The following is a 15,471-nucleotide window of genomic DNA, read 5'->3' on the forward strand; positions in this document are numbered from 1 at the left end:
GAGACCCTCGTATTATTTTTCCTGTGCAGATACAGCGAAGGGGCATAAAGCCAATACTGTATACAGAATACAGTACTGTACTTGTCAGTTCTTGAGAATGTCAGTTGATTTATTTTTCCTCAGCCTAAACTATCCTGAGAGTAGAGTAATGGGGAAGGGGATGAATGGAGATGAAGCTAATTTAAAACAACAACAATCCTTTTGACATTTAAAACCGATAAAGGTGCAGGTGCTTTTGATGTCCTACGTCCTACGAATAGAACAGAGCAAGGTGCGGGAGGGGGGGGGAAATAGGGGTTTTTGCAACTCTCGCGAGAGTTTGTTGCGTCTAGGACCCCGTGTGCTAGCGGCAGACGTTGCGCCAAAGTATCGCGATAATCAGCGAGCGTGAGAAGACCGGCAATGGCGTCAAGCCTTGGGTACCGTGAAGCCTCGCTCCACAGCAACAGCAAGAGCGAGATGATGGGCCTAACGAAAGTGAGGGAAGGGCGTGGGGCGGTGAGCTCGCGGATGGAAAGAAGCCGAGCCGATAACGAAGAGATAGATCCCGACCCGGTGTCCTGCTCGCCCGTCGATGGGTTCCTATAGCGTTCCGTGACTATGACGTCGCAGCCGCCGGCATTGTGGAATACAAAGTACTATGGTTACCGTGGCAACAGTTGACAAACGCACCATGGCAACGGGAGCCACAGGTGTCATAGCAACGGGAACCCGAGGACACTCAGGTTGGTGGGCTTCCATCATTCATCATCATCTCTAAGGTGCTACTGGAAGCAATTTTTAAAATTTTGTTTCGACTACAGCAGACCAACACGGCTACCTACCTGTAACTGCCATCATGCTGTGATGATGATAATAATTCAGTCATTAATAATAACAATTATTAGTATTATTTGTTTTCATGAATTGGATTGATTGATATTTGAGGAACATTTCCTTTTTTCATTTTTTTAAATAATTGCACCAGTTTGTGATGCAAGATGGAGCATATATTTATTACACAAGGCGACTAAATGGTCACAATCTGCCTGTTGTGGTCTGGTCTCGCCTTTTTTTCAGAAGCATACAGTTAAAATCTTGCTATTACATTGATAACCCATCTTTCCTTAAAGGGTGGTTTGCAGGCTTTATCCCATTGCACCCTTACATCATTCCTGCAGTGGGCAGGTCCAAGGGGCGTGATTATTTTATTTTATTTATTGCATTTGTATCACAGTTTTTTTTCTCCAAGCTGCTCAAGTTGGCATACATACATAGCTTCTTCTCCTCCCCATTTTATCTTCACAACAATGATGTGAGGTGGTCTAGGCTGTGTGAGGCAGTGACTGGCCCAAAGTCACCCAGTTAGCTTCATGGCTGATTGAGGATTTAAACCCTGGTACTGCATGTTCTAGTGACTAGTCTGATACTCTAACCGCTGCACTACACTGACTCGATTGATTTCAGTGAGTATATCTTAACTAGTTACAACCAAGAACCTCCAGAGACAGAGAGTCTTCTTATTTTTGCAAGCTGCAGGGGGCAGCACATGGGAGGGCAGCACAAAACAAAACATCACCATCTCCTGCAGTTTCCAACAACTAGTATTCAGAAGCATTACCACCTCTGACTGTGGAGGCAGAATATAGGCATCGTGGCTAGCAGCCATTGATAGTCTACCCCATGAATTGGTTCAATCCTTTTTTTAAAAGCCATCCAAGTTGGGGGCCATCACTGCTTATCCAGAGCTTAACTAGGAACTGCATATCTCTATACGCATCTGTATTATTTATTTTATATTGTTGTTGGCGTCTTTCTGTCTTCAGTGACAATGGAGGATCAGATGCTGGACTAGATGAGCCATTGTCCTGATCCAGCAGGCTCTTCGTATATTCTTAATTCATTAAAGGTGGTGTGATTTCTATAACTAGAAGGAAGCCCTGGTTAACAATCCACATTTTCCCTTTGCTTTTTCAGTCGAACAGTATCCAGACACCCAGATTCCTGCACAGAACAAACTACCTGGATTTCCAGACTGCAAGCTGAGATATGAAGGGGCCTTTTTCTGTTTGTGGACGAACTACCTGAATGTGAAGTAGTCTACTTACAAGAGTTCAGTTTGAGAATACAGTTGTGTCCTCAGTGTTGAATCATTCTTGTCTAGCATTATGGCTGGGGTGGCATTGTGTGAACCAACAGAACTGTATAATATGTTGAACCAGTCCACAAAAATCTCTAGACTAGCAGAACCAAACTATCTCTGTTTAATGGGTAAGTTATGTTCTTTCATACTGACTACATCTTCTATTTCTTTTCATTGAACATTTATATGACTTCTATTATTTGTGACTCTGATATATTTTCTGTCTATGTATTTTGTATAAATACTTGTTAGCACGTTGAACTGTAGGCCATATTCTATGGGGCTTTGTCATTCTGCTGCCTGTGCATCAAGTGTCCCTTCCAATTGCAGACCTGCAACAGGATTACTTGCCCCAGGTAAGGCCAGAGCAGTGACTCAGGCAGAAACACAGGGCAAGGGGGAATTCTTACCCTTTCACAGAAGTAAATCACATTGTTTTGCAGATAAACTGTTCATGTAGAGTAGAAATGAAGAGAATGCAGAAGCATTTGAAAAAAATAGCAAAGGTGGAATCAAATTTCTCACTGTTTTCAATTCAGTCATTTGCTTTCCTCGTGTCTTTTCTGCCCTGTTGCATTGCTTTCAGATGCTCGTACGAGGAGGGAGTACAATGAAAGCCACTTGATGACAGCGATACGAGTCAGAAAGGCGAGTGACATTTTGGGGTGTCTTGGTTGTTTCTTTGCAGCCACCTCCTGTTGCTTGGAGAGACCCTAGGTGAAGCATTAGATTCTCCCCTGCCGGAGCCCTTTCACTGTAGGACAAAGGTTGGCGGGAGCAATTAAACAATTAAAATAAAATAAAAACCATGTTATATATGTGGGTGCAATAGATCATTGGATTCTGAGACCTAAATTTCTTTTTGGTGAGAGAACCCCTGCAGAGATTTAACATCACAAAATATGTACGTAAATGCAGGCTGTAAAACCTTTATAATATGCTCTTTCAAGTGAGTTCCAAAATGTCCCCTGAAAATATTTTTTTCCAAAGGTTCCCTCTTCCCCCAGCATAAGTAAAGACCACAAATGGTTTATGTTCATGCACTTCAGAGAAGTTGCATAGACAGTAAAACTTAGGTTAGTTACAAAGTTGTCAAAGTTCCTAGATTATTGGTATACGGACTCAAGAATGACTGATGAGAGCCATGCTCTTGAGCTGGAGCAACCAGCTCAAACCTCTTCACACATGGTATTAATCTCTTCATGCATTAATTAGTCTTAAGCATGTTGGTTATATGAGGCTGGTTATTTCACAATATAAGTCTCAGATTAAAAAACCAACTAAAGCTATAATCATCAGCACAGTGGGACTTGATTATGAGTAAATATGCATCCGATTTTGCTGTTTCACTGTACCATGAGGCTTGCCTGGTGCTCACATCAATATCTGTTCAGTGCAGGTTAAGAGTCCCTAGCTGCCAAGTTATCCCTTTTTTTAAGGGATTTTCCCTTATGCTGAATAGGCTTCCTCGCGAGAAAAGGGAAAACTTGGCAGCTATGGTTAAGACATGCCTCAGAGTTAAGAGAAATAACCTTTTTCAGGCCAATAGCCACATTGCTTTCTGAGCAAACTCCCAGAGACCACATGCCAGCAGGAAATGGAACCAGAGAGGAAAGTGGGTAGAGATGTAAATTTTACCTTTATATTTGACTCTCGTGTGCTGCCCCTCCATTCTCCAACCAAGCAAGCAAGAAGCATTGTCAAGATTCCAGCCAGGCAAAAACACTCAAGGAGAGTACAAAGTAGGGCCGGTGTGGGGCATGGCCTGAGGAAAAGAGAGGAGGAATTTTAGCCTGTGGAGAGTCCCAAGGTCTATAGACCGCATTTGGCCCCAATTCTGAGGTTCCCTCCCTTCACATACTTCTTTTACCAGGCTTTTGAGACAATCAGGTGTAATGCATTATTTGTTTAGGGCGGGGGGCAGATATTTGTTTTAGCATTAAACTTGCCGGCTGTTTTCTTTAATTATTTATGTAAAATTCGTCGCCGAGAGACTTTTGGAGCAGGCGACATAAATTGAACAAAGAATGTAAAATAAAAAAAATTCCTTCAGTAGCACCTTAAAGACCAACTAAGTTTTTGAGCTTGGTGATAAACCATGGAGGGACCTGGTTTGAACAGAGATATCGGATTCTTATCTCATTATACATGATAAGCGATCTTCAGCCATCTCAACCCTTGCTTTTTCATGCAAAACCATTTGCAGTCGTTTGCGGTCATCAACAGCTATCAGTCAGTCAATCACCCATTTCCACCACCCTTCTGAGTGATCCCCCCTCCCCACCCCCACCCCTCCCCACCCCTTCTCTACATAAGTGCCTGGAAACTTCCATTTCACTGTATCTGAAGAAGTGTGCATGCACACGAAAGCTCATACCAAAATAAAAACTTAGTTGGTCTTTAAGGTGCTACTGAAGGAATTTTTTTTATTTTACTTCGATCCAGACCAACACGGCTACCTACCTGTAACCTGAACAAAGAATGCTAATGGTAACAAAACAACAGAAAGGTAATTGAAAGGATCTCTGTGCCTTTCAGTTCCGTTGGTGCGAAAGGTACAAGATTTGACCTGGGCCTAAGAGGTAACAGGGCTCCAAGCAGACACGTCTTTCAGAATGCAAGTATCTTTCATGCAACACAGTAAGAAGTATATTACTTTTCACAAAGTCATTAATCCAGCCCCCCACTCTTCTTTCTTTCTAAAGAATCCATTGGGCAAATTCATAGTTCCTCCGTCCGTCAATCTGGAGTGTGTCCGATACTGCGTGGTATACGATGGCAAATCTACCTCGGTGGAGGCTGCTTACGACATGGATTATGATTTGTATGAAGTGGATAAAGATCTAACCCGTAGGTCTTCCTCTTTCTGCTGCAGGTTGCGCAGCCTTGCTCTTTTGATCTCATAATCCTAGCTCATGCAAGAGCAAAGCTTAAAAAGAGCTGGGACACATCTTGAAGTAAAAGCTCTTAATAACCTGTTACAAATTTTCTCATTTTTTTCCTCCTCCACCCAGCATTTGACAAGGGAGAGGACATCAAAAAATTAAGAACCAAGCGATCTTCTGAGGAGAGTAAGTTCTATCTGTAATCATGATGGTGGCAGTCTAGAGGTTGTTAAGACAAGCCAGGGAGCTACGAGCGAAACAGGCAGACACTCTGTTGAGCCAAAGGGTCTGGTTTTGAAGTGTCCTCCTCACTGCACTTGGTATGAACAAAACACATTATTGAGTTCTGAGGGCAAAAGAAAGTGGCTCTGCAGGTTTTGATCTAAAAGCCTCCTGTGGATGTCAGCATGGATGGGTAGTTAGTTAATTGGCAGAGCACCAGATTTGGATGCAGAAGGTCCCAGGTTCAGTTCCAGGCATATCCAGGATGGGGCTGGGGAAAAACTCCTGCTTGAACTCCTGGCGAGCCACTGCTGGTCATGGTAGACCAGGGTATCCCAAACTTGGGTCTTCAGCTGCTTTTGGACTATAGTGATACCTTGGTTCTCAAACACCTAGGTACTCAAGTACCAAAAACCTGGAAGTAAGTGTTCTGGTTTTCAAACGTTTTTTGGAAGCCAAACATCCGATGTGGGTGTCGGCTATTGTATCCGGGGAGCCTGCACCAATTAGAAGCTGTGTCAAACAGACTTCCGGAATGGATTAAGTTTGGCACTTTTGTTTTTGCTATTTATTTTGTATTTTTGCTTTTGAGGCTTTTTTGGTTGATTTGTTTTTGTCACTGTGTGGAACCCAGTTCAGCTACTGATGGATTGATTGATTGTGTACCCCCCCCCTTCCAAACAATGACTATAATCAGTGCAGGTAAGAATTTTTTTAAAAAAAAATTATCTACAATACTGTCTTATATATTTTATAGTACAGTACAAGACATTGATTATTGCTTTGATTTTATGGATCAATGGTTTTGTTAGATAGTAAAATTCATGTTAAATTGCTGTTTTAGGGGTTGTTTTTTTTAAGAGTCTGGAACGGATTACTCCATTTTGCGTTACTTTCTATGGGAAAGCGCGCCTTGGTTTTGGAATGGATTTCTGGAACAGATTAAGTTTGAGAACCGAGGTACCACTATACAGTTCCCATCATCCCTGACTGCTGGTCCTGCTAGCTAGGGATGATGGGAATTGTAGTGCAACAACAGCTGGAGACCCAAGTTTGGGAAACCGCGGTGTAGACAGTACTCAGCTAGGTTGACACAGCTTCCTATGTCTCTATGTGATATTGCCAAACACACTACAAGTCCCCCTCCCAGGGGAGGGAGTATATGGGAAGAGGCATGGCTTCAGAGGCAGGTGGTCTTGAATGGTGGGAGGAAAAGGTAACAGAAATTGTCATCCGATTGTTTTGAATGGTGGGCTAAAAAAGTAATGGGAGAAATGCAATACATAGCAAATCCAATGGTTTCACTGGTGACAAGGCCAGAAGCGGATGCCTCTGGAGTGCTTTTCTTTTAAAACAAATGCCTCTCACAATTTATCTAGATGCCCCAGTGGGATCTGCACCTCGCTGTGCCAGGGTTATGCAGCAGTTCACCAGTTCTCCAGTCCTGGTCCTGAGGGGCGGGTATGAATTGTTCACAGCAACTTACCATTACCTGCGGACCCAGAAGATATTCTGGATGCCTCAGGTGAGAGGGAGACTTCGGAGAGCAGGCTCTCAACTTCTTAGTGGGGTTGTTGCCATCTCCTCCTCAGGTTGGGCTGCTGCTCTCAGCGTGCTTATTTTTGGCAGGGTAAGGGGTGTTGGTGTAACCTCGGGTGCACGCCCCCCTTTTGATTGGACCTTCAGGCCAGGGTGGGGGCTGCATTCCCTAAAGTGCAACCTTCCAGGGCCACATGGCAATTGGCAGGTCCAGAGGAAAGAGCGGGCAGACCAATGAATGTATACCTTTGTGCAGTAGACTGGTTTCTACGCAAGGTCACTACCCCTCTAGCCTCCAGTCATTCGAGGCATTATCGGAGCTCAGGGATTCCTTCCAGCTGGGCCAAAACACCCTGGTGTGAAGCCCCACCAGTGAAGATGGCCTGGGGAGAGTTCTAAGTGCCAGATAGAGTAGCTGTCAGGAGCCGGACTCAGGAACAGGTTAGCACTGAAACACCAGTGTCAGTGAAGTTAACTCTTTATTCAAAGAAACCCAAACAGCACAGGCCTAGTGATCCCAGCAACTCTTCCCAGAAGGTCTTGCCCTAATGAGGCAGTTGCAAGGACTAAAGGACCCCTGCTTTCCACTGCTCTCCAAGATTCCTCCTCCAAGTCCACCCCAAGCAACCTGGGGCTCCTTCATCATGCCTCTGTTTGCTTCATTCCTCTCCATGTTATGGGAGACCAGGGGAGAGAGGAGCTTGTTGTGGGAGGAAAGGGGGGACGACTGTCTGGATTCTTCAGCAGCCTGCTTCATCTCTGTCTCCTGGCTCCCCCTCCCCTCCTGCCTCTGATTCTGGACTGCTCTCTTCCCCAGCCCTTTCCTGCTCACTAAACTCTGTTGCCTCTTCAGACACCATGTCTGCCTTATAGTCACTTTTTGCTGATCTAGGGTTGCCATATTTAGAAAAGTGAAAATTCGGACACAAAAGTTGCTGAGCTCTTGCTGACACGGGTTGCCAAACGCCTGGATTTTCCTGGACATGTTGGCGATTTCCACCTGGATGCTGCTTCTGACTGCAGTATTCCGGCTGGGAAAATCTGGACGTATGGCAACCCTGTGCTGATCTCTTAGCCAGGTGCCTGAAGAGGAAACCAGGCTGGCAGTCCCTGGAACTTCTTTGCCTCCAGAGAAGCTCAGGAGACCCATCCTCCCCTGGTCCACTCGTTATTTCTGCATGTTCTAGGCCACTCTCCACAACTCACCTGGGCCTTATTCACAACATTTGGCTTCCCCCAAAGAATCCTGGGAGCTGTAGTATGTTGAGGGTGCTGAGAGTTGTTCGGAGGCTCCTGTTCCCCTCACAGAGTTAAAATTCTCAGAGGGAAGCTTGTTAAACCACTCTTAAGAATACTTTTGGGATCAACCCTATTATTGTGGATGTAATATGTTTTAACTGTTTTTAAATTTGAACATGCCATGGTCCTGGTGGTGATGGGCGAGTAATAAATAGGAAGATGCTGCTGCTGATTTTGATGATATGTCCTTCCCCTAAAGGAGCTAGAGGCCTTTAAGCCCTACCCCGTGGAGATCCTGCCTGCTCGCTTGTACATGGGAAATTACACCCAGGCCTGTGACAGCCAGATACAGAAGGATCTGAAAATCAAAGCCCATCTCAATGTCTGCGAAGAAGCTGGCACATTGTAAGTTCCAGTGACAACCGGCTGAGCAGTAGTTGGCTGTCCGTTCTTTTCCAGGCTTGCAAGGAAGGCCACAAAAGTTACAAGCCCATAAATAATCTTTAGGCCAGAGTTGTGTTTAAAGGTTAAGGCAGTGGTTCCCAGACTTTTGGGGGTCTCTACCCCCTTGGTCCCCAAAATTCATCCCCATTGCTCACTACCCTTAAAAAGCATTGCAGCGGTTTGCACAACCCACAAAGGAATATAATAAGACAATACAATTCAAAACAGTAATAATTAATTACATATTTATTCAGAATCCAATTAATTTTTGCTTAATTCAACAAAATGGATGAACTTGCCTATGGAGAGGAATATCAGTAATTAATCAGTGAACCTGTTAGGTATGTACCTTAATGTTATACATTTTGTCAGTGCTTTTTTTTCTAAAAAAATGTTTGGGGGTACTCTCATTTTCCTACTCATTTTGAAATACTGCTCCTCAATGAGGCCAAACTTAGATTCACAAAATGTTTAGGGGTATACGTACCCCTGCATCCTCCCAGAAAAAAGCACTGTGTTTTGTAACTAAGAATCAAATAGTATGTACCGGTACTACCGAAAAAGGGCAAACTTGTGGTGCCACCTTTTCAAAGCCTGTTAGTCATTTGTACCTCCAGAGCCCGCCTGCTGCCCCCTTGCCTAATAATGGTGGTGATGATGATAATTTATTATATCTAGGCTGCCCATTTGATTCAGTTGCCCCAGCCACTCTGGGCAGCTTCCAACAAATTATAAAACCACAGTAAAACAAACATCAAAACCTTCCCTATACAAGGTTGCCTTCAGGTGTCTTCTGAAAGTCAAATCATTGTTTATCTGTTTGACATCGGCTGGGAGGGCGTTCCACAGGGTGGGCATGACTGCCAAGAAGGCCCTTTGCCTGGTTCCCTGTAACCTCACTTTGCACTGAGGGAACCACCAGAAGGCCCTTGGGGGAGGACTTCAGTGTCTGGCCTGAATGAAGCGGGTGGAGACACTGCCTCTTAGTGCCCCCTTCTGGAATCTCACTGTCCCTTGGGGTACTGCCCACTTTGGGAACCGCTGGGTTAGAGTGTTGGGCTGGGATCAAAGGGATCCCAGTTCAAAGCCCCATTCAGCCATGAACCTCTTGGGGCTCATCATTATCAACACTGTCCTTGGTGTCTGACTGTGGGCCCTTGTCGACCCCCCCCTTTATTTGTTGCCTTTTTATCGCCTCCCCTTCCCCCAGGGAGCTAACCTTCCAGAGTTTGCCCCACCCCACGAGGTAGGGTATGGTGAGAGAGAATGACTGGCTCAATGCCACCCTTTGGGCTTCAAGGTGGGCTGGGGAGTTGAACCAAACACTGGAATCTGTGGCTTTCCAGATGTTGATGGACTTCCAGCTCCCATCATTTCTGGTCATTGGGCAAATAGGTTGGTGACTATACTGGCATCATTTGCCATTTTTTGCTGGGCTGGTAGAGTTTTTATGCAAGTGCCCCAGCAGGTCTTCTCTTTGCTGTTTCCCAGTTTCCTTGAAGACGATGACAGACTGCTTCATATCCCCATTCCGGATTCTCCAGATGCAGAGATCTTTTCCTTCTTTCCCAAGATTTGCCACTTCATTGGTGAGTAGACCAAGGTGGCTACTCCTCTAACCCCATGCCCTAAACATGGGGAAACGCCAAGGAGGTGCACCAAGCTCTTCAACTGGTAGGACAGGGGTGGGGAGCCTTTTCATCACTATCATACCATTGCAGGCCAACTGGGTTGGGACAACTCACCTATCAGATGCCCAATTGACAGCTGGATGATCCCACCTGCTGTGTCAAAAACCCTTGTGTAGCGCTTCCCAAGCACCCAGAACCCGGCTTATAGTTGGACACTCAGAAAGCACAAGCCAAAGGAGCTTTGCCAGTCCTATGCTTTCTGCAGAATCACCTGTCTGCCTGAGTTCCCCATGGGGAGCTTGGTCACGCAGCTGATCCAGCTGTGTCTCTACCTCCCACCCCCCCACCCCTGTGTCTGATGCACATATGATATCAGGCTACAGGGAAAGGTGGGTGTGGATTTTTTGGGGGGGAGGGGCGGGACAGCCTTCCAGGCCAAATTAAGACCCATGCCAAGCTAAATCTGGCCTGCAGGCCAGAACTTCCCAAGCCCTGTAGAAAAATCTTATACACTTGACTTCCTGGTTGTGGAAATATTAATCATATTAATTAAATTTATTAGTTGCTTGTCACCCAAATGATCTCCAGGAGACATATTAAATATATATGCCTTATACCATAGAATAGCAGGGGTGAGGGGAATTAAGATTCCATATTGGGGAAACAAACAAAAAAAAAAACCCCAACCCCACCAGCTCCTTCCCCCCATAACAGTAACAAAAAACATTAACAGTACACCAACAATAAATCAAACAATACCCCCACCCAGCAACAGATAAACATAAAAATTCAACACACCAATACTCCTCTCCCCAGTCCAAAAATATCCCCATCAACCCAGAATTTTCTTTTTTAATCTCCCCAGCTCACCATGAAGTCCGGTGTCAGGGTCAGTGAGGGTTCATGTGGCTCAGAGAGTTATACATCAGCCACTGCCGGTCTGGTGCTGACCAGATGCAGTGTGTGCTACATTTCCCAACAGCCTGAGACCAAATTCTGGCCACGCAAAAGCCTGAGATTTTTCTACACACACACACAAACACTTTTTCATCAGCACAAGCATGAGGGATTATCACAATTCAAGGACGCACTGCAGCCAGGCAGATGCACTTGAGGAAAGGGGGGGGCACCACAGTCATTTAGCAACCCAATGGTGCGCTTGCCCCTTTGAAGCTGACTTGGCAGCAGACTGGCACTGAAAATTCCTTCCACCCTGATGATGAGGCAATGTCTTCCACCACAACTGTGAGCAGTGGGCCGTCTTAGGGGCAGCTGTCTCCCAGAATCTCCTGACTAAGGTGGATGCTTCATTCTGCCTAATGGTAGGGCTGACCACATTTAGCCATCTTCTAACATTGCTCATCTTCTAACATTGTGTATGCCATCAAATGCCAACAGTGCCATTCAGCTCTCTATATTGGACAAACAGGCCAAATCCTATGCCAAAGGATAAATGGACATAAATCTGACATCAGAATCACAAGTCCAATAAAATACAAGCAGCAAGCAGATAGCATATACAAATAAATACCGAAAGGCAAACCAGTCTTTATGGTCTTTGAGGCTATGTAGCGGTCAGCAAGAAGGGACCCAGGTGGCGCTGTGGTTAAACTACTGAGCCTAGGGCTTGCTGATCAGAAGGTCGGCGGTTCGAATCCCTGTGACGGGGTGAGCTCCCGTTGCTTGGTCCCAGCTCCTGCCAACCTAGCAGTTTGAAAGCACGTCAAAATGCAAGTAGATAAATAGGAACCGCTATAGCGGGAAGGTAAACGGCGTTTCCATGTGCTGCTCTGGTTTGCCAGAAGCAGCTTTGTCATGCTGGCCACATGCCCTGGAAGCTATACGCTGGCTCCCTTGGCCAATAATGCGAGATGAGCGCGCAACCCCAGTCGGTCACGACTGGACCTAATGGTCAGGGGTCCCTTTACCTTTACCTTTAGCGGTCAGCAAAGTGGCAGCAGGTCAAACGAAGTGTCAATAATAGACAGGCTGTCGGCGTTTTTCACCTGTTTCGCCCATATGACAGGCTTCAGTAGTTTCTCCTGCTTTCTGTTTAATACATTCAAATTCGTATGAAACCACTTATCTTGGCTTAGGCCACAGTGCTCAAGTTCTTATTTCGAAAGGTTCTCTCATGCAGCTTTGATACATTTACATATTCAATTTCTTATGTTCAGAGTTTTCTTAGTTTCAGCATGTGCTATCTGCTTGACGTTTGGTTTTGGCTTCTGTGTCAGGATTTGTATATGGTTCTCTTATTGTTTTCTTTTTGTACTAATAATACTTGATTGAAACTTGATTGAATCTTGTGCCCTTGCGTGCTGCTTGTATTGTATTGGACTTTTGAAGAAATTGGCAGCATTAGCCCATTATTTCAGTTTTTGTTTTATCAGAAATCACAAGGCAGAGAAACCAGTAGGATAACACTTCAATCTCCCAGGACATTCTATACAAGATCTCAAAGTAGCTGTCATATTACAAAAGAATGTCAGAAATAGACTGGAAAGAGAAGTTGCTGAATTGCAACTTATTACCAAACTTAAAACCATGGAGAGACCTGTTCTGAATAGAGACATTGGATTCTTAGCTCATTATACATGATAAAGCTATTTCTAGCCATCTCACCCCTTGCTTTTTCCTGTAAGACCAATTGCAGTCGTTAACAGTTGTCAACAGGTTTACCACACCTATCAGCCAATCACAATTTCCACCACCCTTCTGAGTAATACCCTTCCCCACCCTCTCAGTGTCAGTGTATCTGAAGAAGTGTGCATGCACACAAAAACTCATACCAATAACAAACTTAGTTGGTCTCTAAGGTGCTACTGGAAGGAATTTTTTTTTATTTTGTTTCAACTATGGCAGACCAACACGGCTACCTACCTGTAACCATTTAGCCAGCAAATCTTACCCAAACCCTACAGCCTCTCCTGGTCACTTTCACCAACTCAACGTCCACAGTGAAAGCTGAAAAGAGCCTTTTGCTTAGAATGTCCAATTACCACACGGGCATTTATTTTTGTTCCTCTTTTCTAGACAGTCATGTCCACAAGGAAAGAATCCTGGTTTTCTCCACCATGGGCATAAGCAGGTGCAGCACAGTGATCATAGCTTATCTCATGCATTCCTGCAGGCTTTACTTAAAGGTAAGTGGAGGCGGAGGGGGCAGGCAGGATTGTTTCCTTACAATCCATATATCCTGCCTTTTAACCCTCCTTGGGGTGCTCATTTCTGGCTGCCAAAATCCAGAAGCACGACAAAATGACGTTGCCCTTGTTGTTTGTAAAGCTCCATGTACTTAGCAAAGGCAGATATAAATAATCACAACAGTAGTGCTGGCTTTGCACAAAGAATGTCACCAGGTAAGGCTGGGAAGAAAGACCAAGTTCTTTGGTAAGGATGTCTTTCCCATCACCAGACTCTTGAGCTGGAGATTGAACTTGGGACCTTCAGCATGCTAAGCCGCTTAGTTACCTGACCAAGATGCTAGGGGGTGGGGTGGAGTGTCCAGATCCCTCCTCTGCCTGTTGTTAGAAGACAGATTCCGCCCCACTCTCCCTGCTACTTCTGCTATTTGCTTGCTTTTTTGGTAGAAAGCTTGGAGCTATGTTCAGAAGTGCAAAATCAACATGCGGCCCAATCGGGGGTTTGTGCGACAGCTGTCAGAATGGGAGGCACGCATCTACCTGAGCGAGATCACCGATATTGCTGAACCGAATTACTGACCAAGAGCGGGTGACAGAGAAAGTCCCTGAATCACTGTTGGCTTCCTGCAATGGAATTTTGACGGCTTTCGAGTGGTGGTGATTGAGACAGAAGTTTTGGGAGTTGGGTTTTTTTAAAAAAAAATAGTAATAATATTTATTTTTCATTATCATTATCTCTATCCTGCAAGGTTTATGGCATATCTCACAGGTTCTCTTTACTCCCGTGTACAGAGCTGAGTGGCGTTAGGACCTTTTGTGTGCTTTATTCAGAAATAAATACCTTCCGCCTCTGTGTATCTGGAACTTGTCTATCAAGATCATTGAGAACTTGCACCAGGGAGCTTTATGGCCTGTCTATTTGTTTATGAACTTGAACGATTTATGTCCTGCCTCTCAGCAAAAGCTTTTCAAAAGGCACCAAACAAAAGAGAAAAATGCAAGTATTAGCATGGAAAACAACAATAATGGGATATTAAAAACTGAAGGAAATTAAAAGGCCGTAAAAACACAAAGACAGGAATGATAAGAAATCACTTCCCTGTGGAAACCTGGGAAGAATTAGGCCAGCAAGGCAAGTAAAGTAGACGATAGCAGAGTATCTCTACAGAGAGCATCCCACAGCCAGGATACTGTCACCATCACCAAAGATTTCCTGTCTCTAGCCACGGCACAAGGGAAAGCATGACCCCATGCTTGACGGCAACATCACACTGAATAATCCAACACATTTGAAAAGGGCATTGAGAGGTGCCAGATTGAGTTCCGGCTGAAAATCAGTTAAAACAATTTATATTCAGAAGAAAAGCTTGTATCCAGAGAGAAAGAGTGCTCATTTGTCAAGGGCCAGGATAATAGGTGTGTCAGCATACGATGGAAGTTATGGAGTCATACCCTGGTTCCCAAACACCTTGGTACTCGTACGTTTCAGCTCCAGAATGATCGAAACCTGGAAGTGAGTGTTCCGGTTTTTGAACATTTTTTGGAAGCCGAATGTCCAATTCGGCTTCCTCTATTGTTTCTGGCACGCCTGCACCAATCGGAAGCCGCGCCTTGGTTTCCAGAAGTCGAACAGACTTCCAGAACGCATTCTGCTTGGGAACCAAGGTACCACTGTATGCTCATGCTAGAGCAGGAGTGGAGAGCCTTTGGCCCTCCAGATATTGCTGAGCTACGACTATCAGTGGGCAACTCATTTTGTGGGTGGGTGGAGAAATGGGAGACAGGTTTTTCTATGTAACAAACCTTTTCCAACCTGGCAACTTCCAGATGTTTTGAGCTGCGGGAAGGAGTTCCACAATTTAACAATGCAACTGTGGCAGGAAGGACTTTCTTTCATCTCTCCCGAATCTTCCAACAGAAGCCCTGAAATGGCTATTCATGCTTGCATACACTTCCCTGGGGAAGGCTGTACAACAATTTTAATTTTCTAATTTTCATGTATGCCTGAATTAATACAATATGATGCATGGCAAAGTCCCTCCTTGATCGTGCTTCTAGGACAAAAGGAAAGCACCAAAAGCCCCGCCCACAGCCCCTCACCTCTCTGTGCCCTCGCGACGACGGTTGCCCCTCGATACGTCCCGCCCCCTACTGCCTAGAGGCGGCGTCGATTGGCTGCGCCTACGCAGGGCGAGACGGGGCTCCGCCGCGGATTGGCTGGAGCTGCTTTCCGGAAGTGCCAC

The 15,471-nt window shown here is 45.1% G+C and overlaps 1 protein-coding gene and 1 long non-coding RNA gene across 5 annotated transcripts; one reads left to right on the top strand and one right to left on the bottom strand.

Annotated features, from left to right (window-relative positions):
* Positions 1–2,115: 2,115 nt before the first annotated feature.
* Positions 2,116–14,085, top strand: STYXL1 (serine/threonine/tyrosine interacting like 1). 4 transcript variants are annotated; one of them, XR_004693989.2, is made up of 9 exons: positions 2,116–2,250; positions 2,709–2,770; positions 4,828–4,972; positions 5,137–5,193; positions 6,609–6,754; positions 8,267–8,412; positions 9,943–10,040; positions 13,123–13,228; positions 13,676–13,812. XR_004693989.2 is itself a non-coding variant. In XM_035139337.2 (9 exons), the coding sequence occupies exons 1-9, from the start codon at positions 2,148–2,150 to the stop codon at positions 13,805–13,807; spliced, it is 999 nt and encodes a 332-aa protein (XP_034995228.1). In that variant the 5' UTR covers positions 2,116–2,147; the 3' UTR covers positions 13,808–14,085. The 4 variants fall into 4 exon arrangements, 3 of the variants coding, with proteins under 3 accessions (XP_034995228.1, XP_034995227.1, XP_034995229.1); XM_035139337.2 differs by having other exon boundaries at positions 13,119–13,228; positions 13,676–14,085; XM_035139336.2 differs by having other exon boundaries at positions 13,119–13,817.
* Positions 2,749–15,392, bottom strand: LOC132591167 (uncharacterized). Its single transcript, XR_009556801.1, has 3 exons — positions 15,329–15,392; positions 3,761–3,887; positions 2,749–2,876 (listed from the first exon to the last, which is right to left on the bottom strand). It is a non-coding gene; the product is annotated as an uncharacterized LOC132591167 (long non-coding RNA).
* Between the last annotated feature and the right edge of the window lie 79 nt (positions 15,393–15,471).

Source organism: Zootoca vivipara, chromosome 15, assembly GCF_963506605.1.
Source record: "Zootoca vivipara chromosome 15, rZooViv1.1, whole genome shotgun sequence".
Classification (NCBI taxonomy): domain Eukaryota; kingdom Metazoa; phylum Chordata; class Lepidosauria; order Squamata; family Lacertidae; genus Zootoca; species Zootoca vivipara.

What these genes read in the sequence shown, in the direction of transcription:
- STYXL1 (XM_035139336.2), top strand. Translation starts at nt 2,148, where the DNA reads ATGGCTGGGGTGGCATTGTGTGAACCAACAGAACTGTATAATATGTTG. An exon ending in AGTGGATAAAGATCTAACCC is followed by an intron (nt 4,973 to 5,136) that starts GTAGGTCTTCCT and finishes TCCTCCACCCAG; the next exon opens with CATTTGACAAGGGAGAGGAC. An exon ending in CAAGCGATCTTCTGAGGAGA is followed by an intron (nt 5,194 to 6,608) that starts GTAAGTTCTATC and finishes CAATTTATCTAG; the next exon opens with ATGCCCCAGTGGGATCTGCA.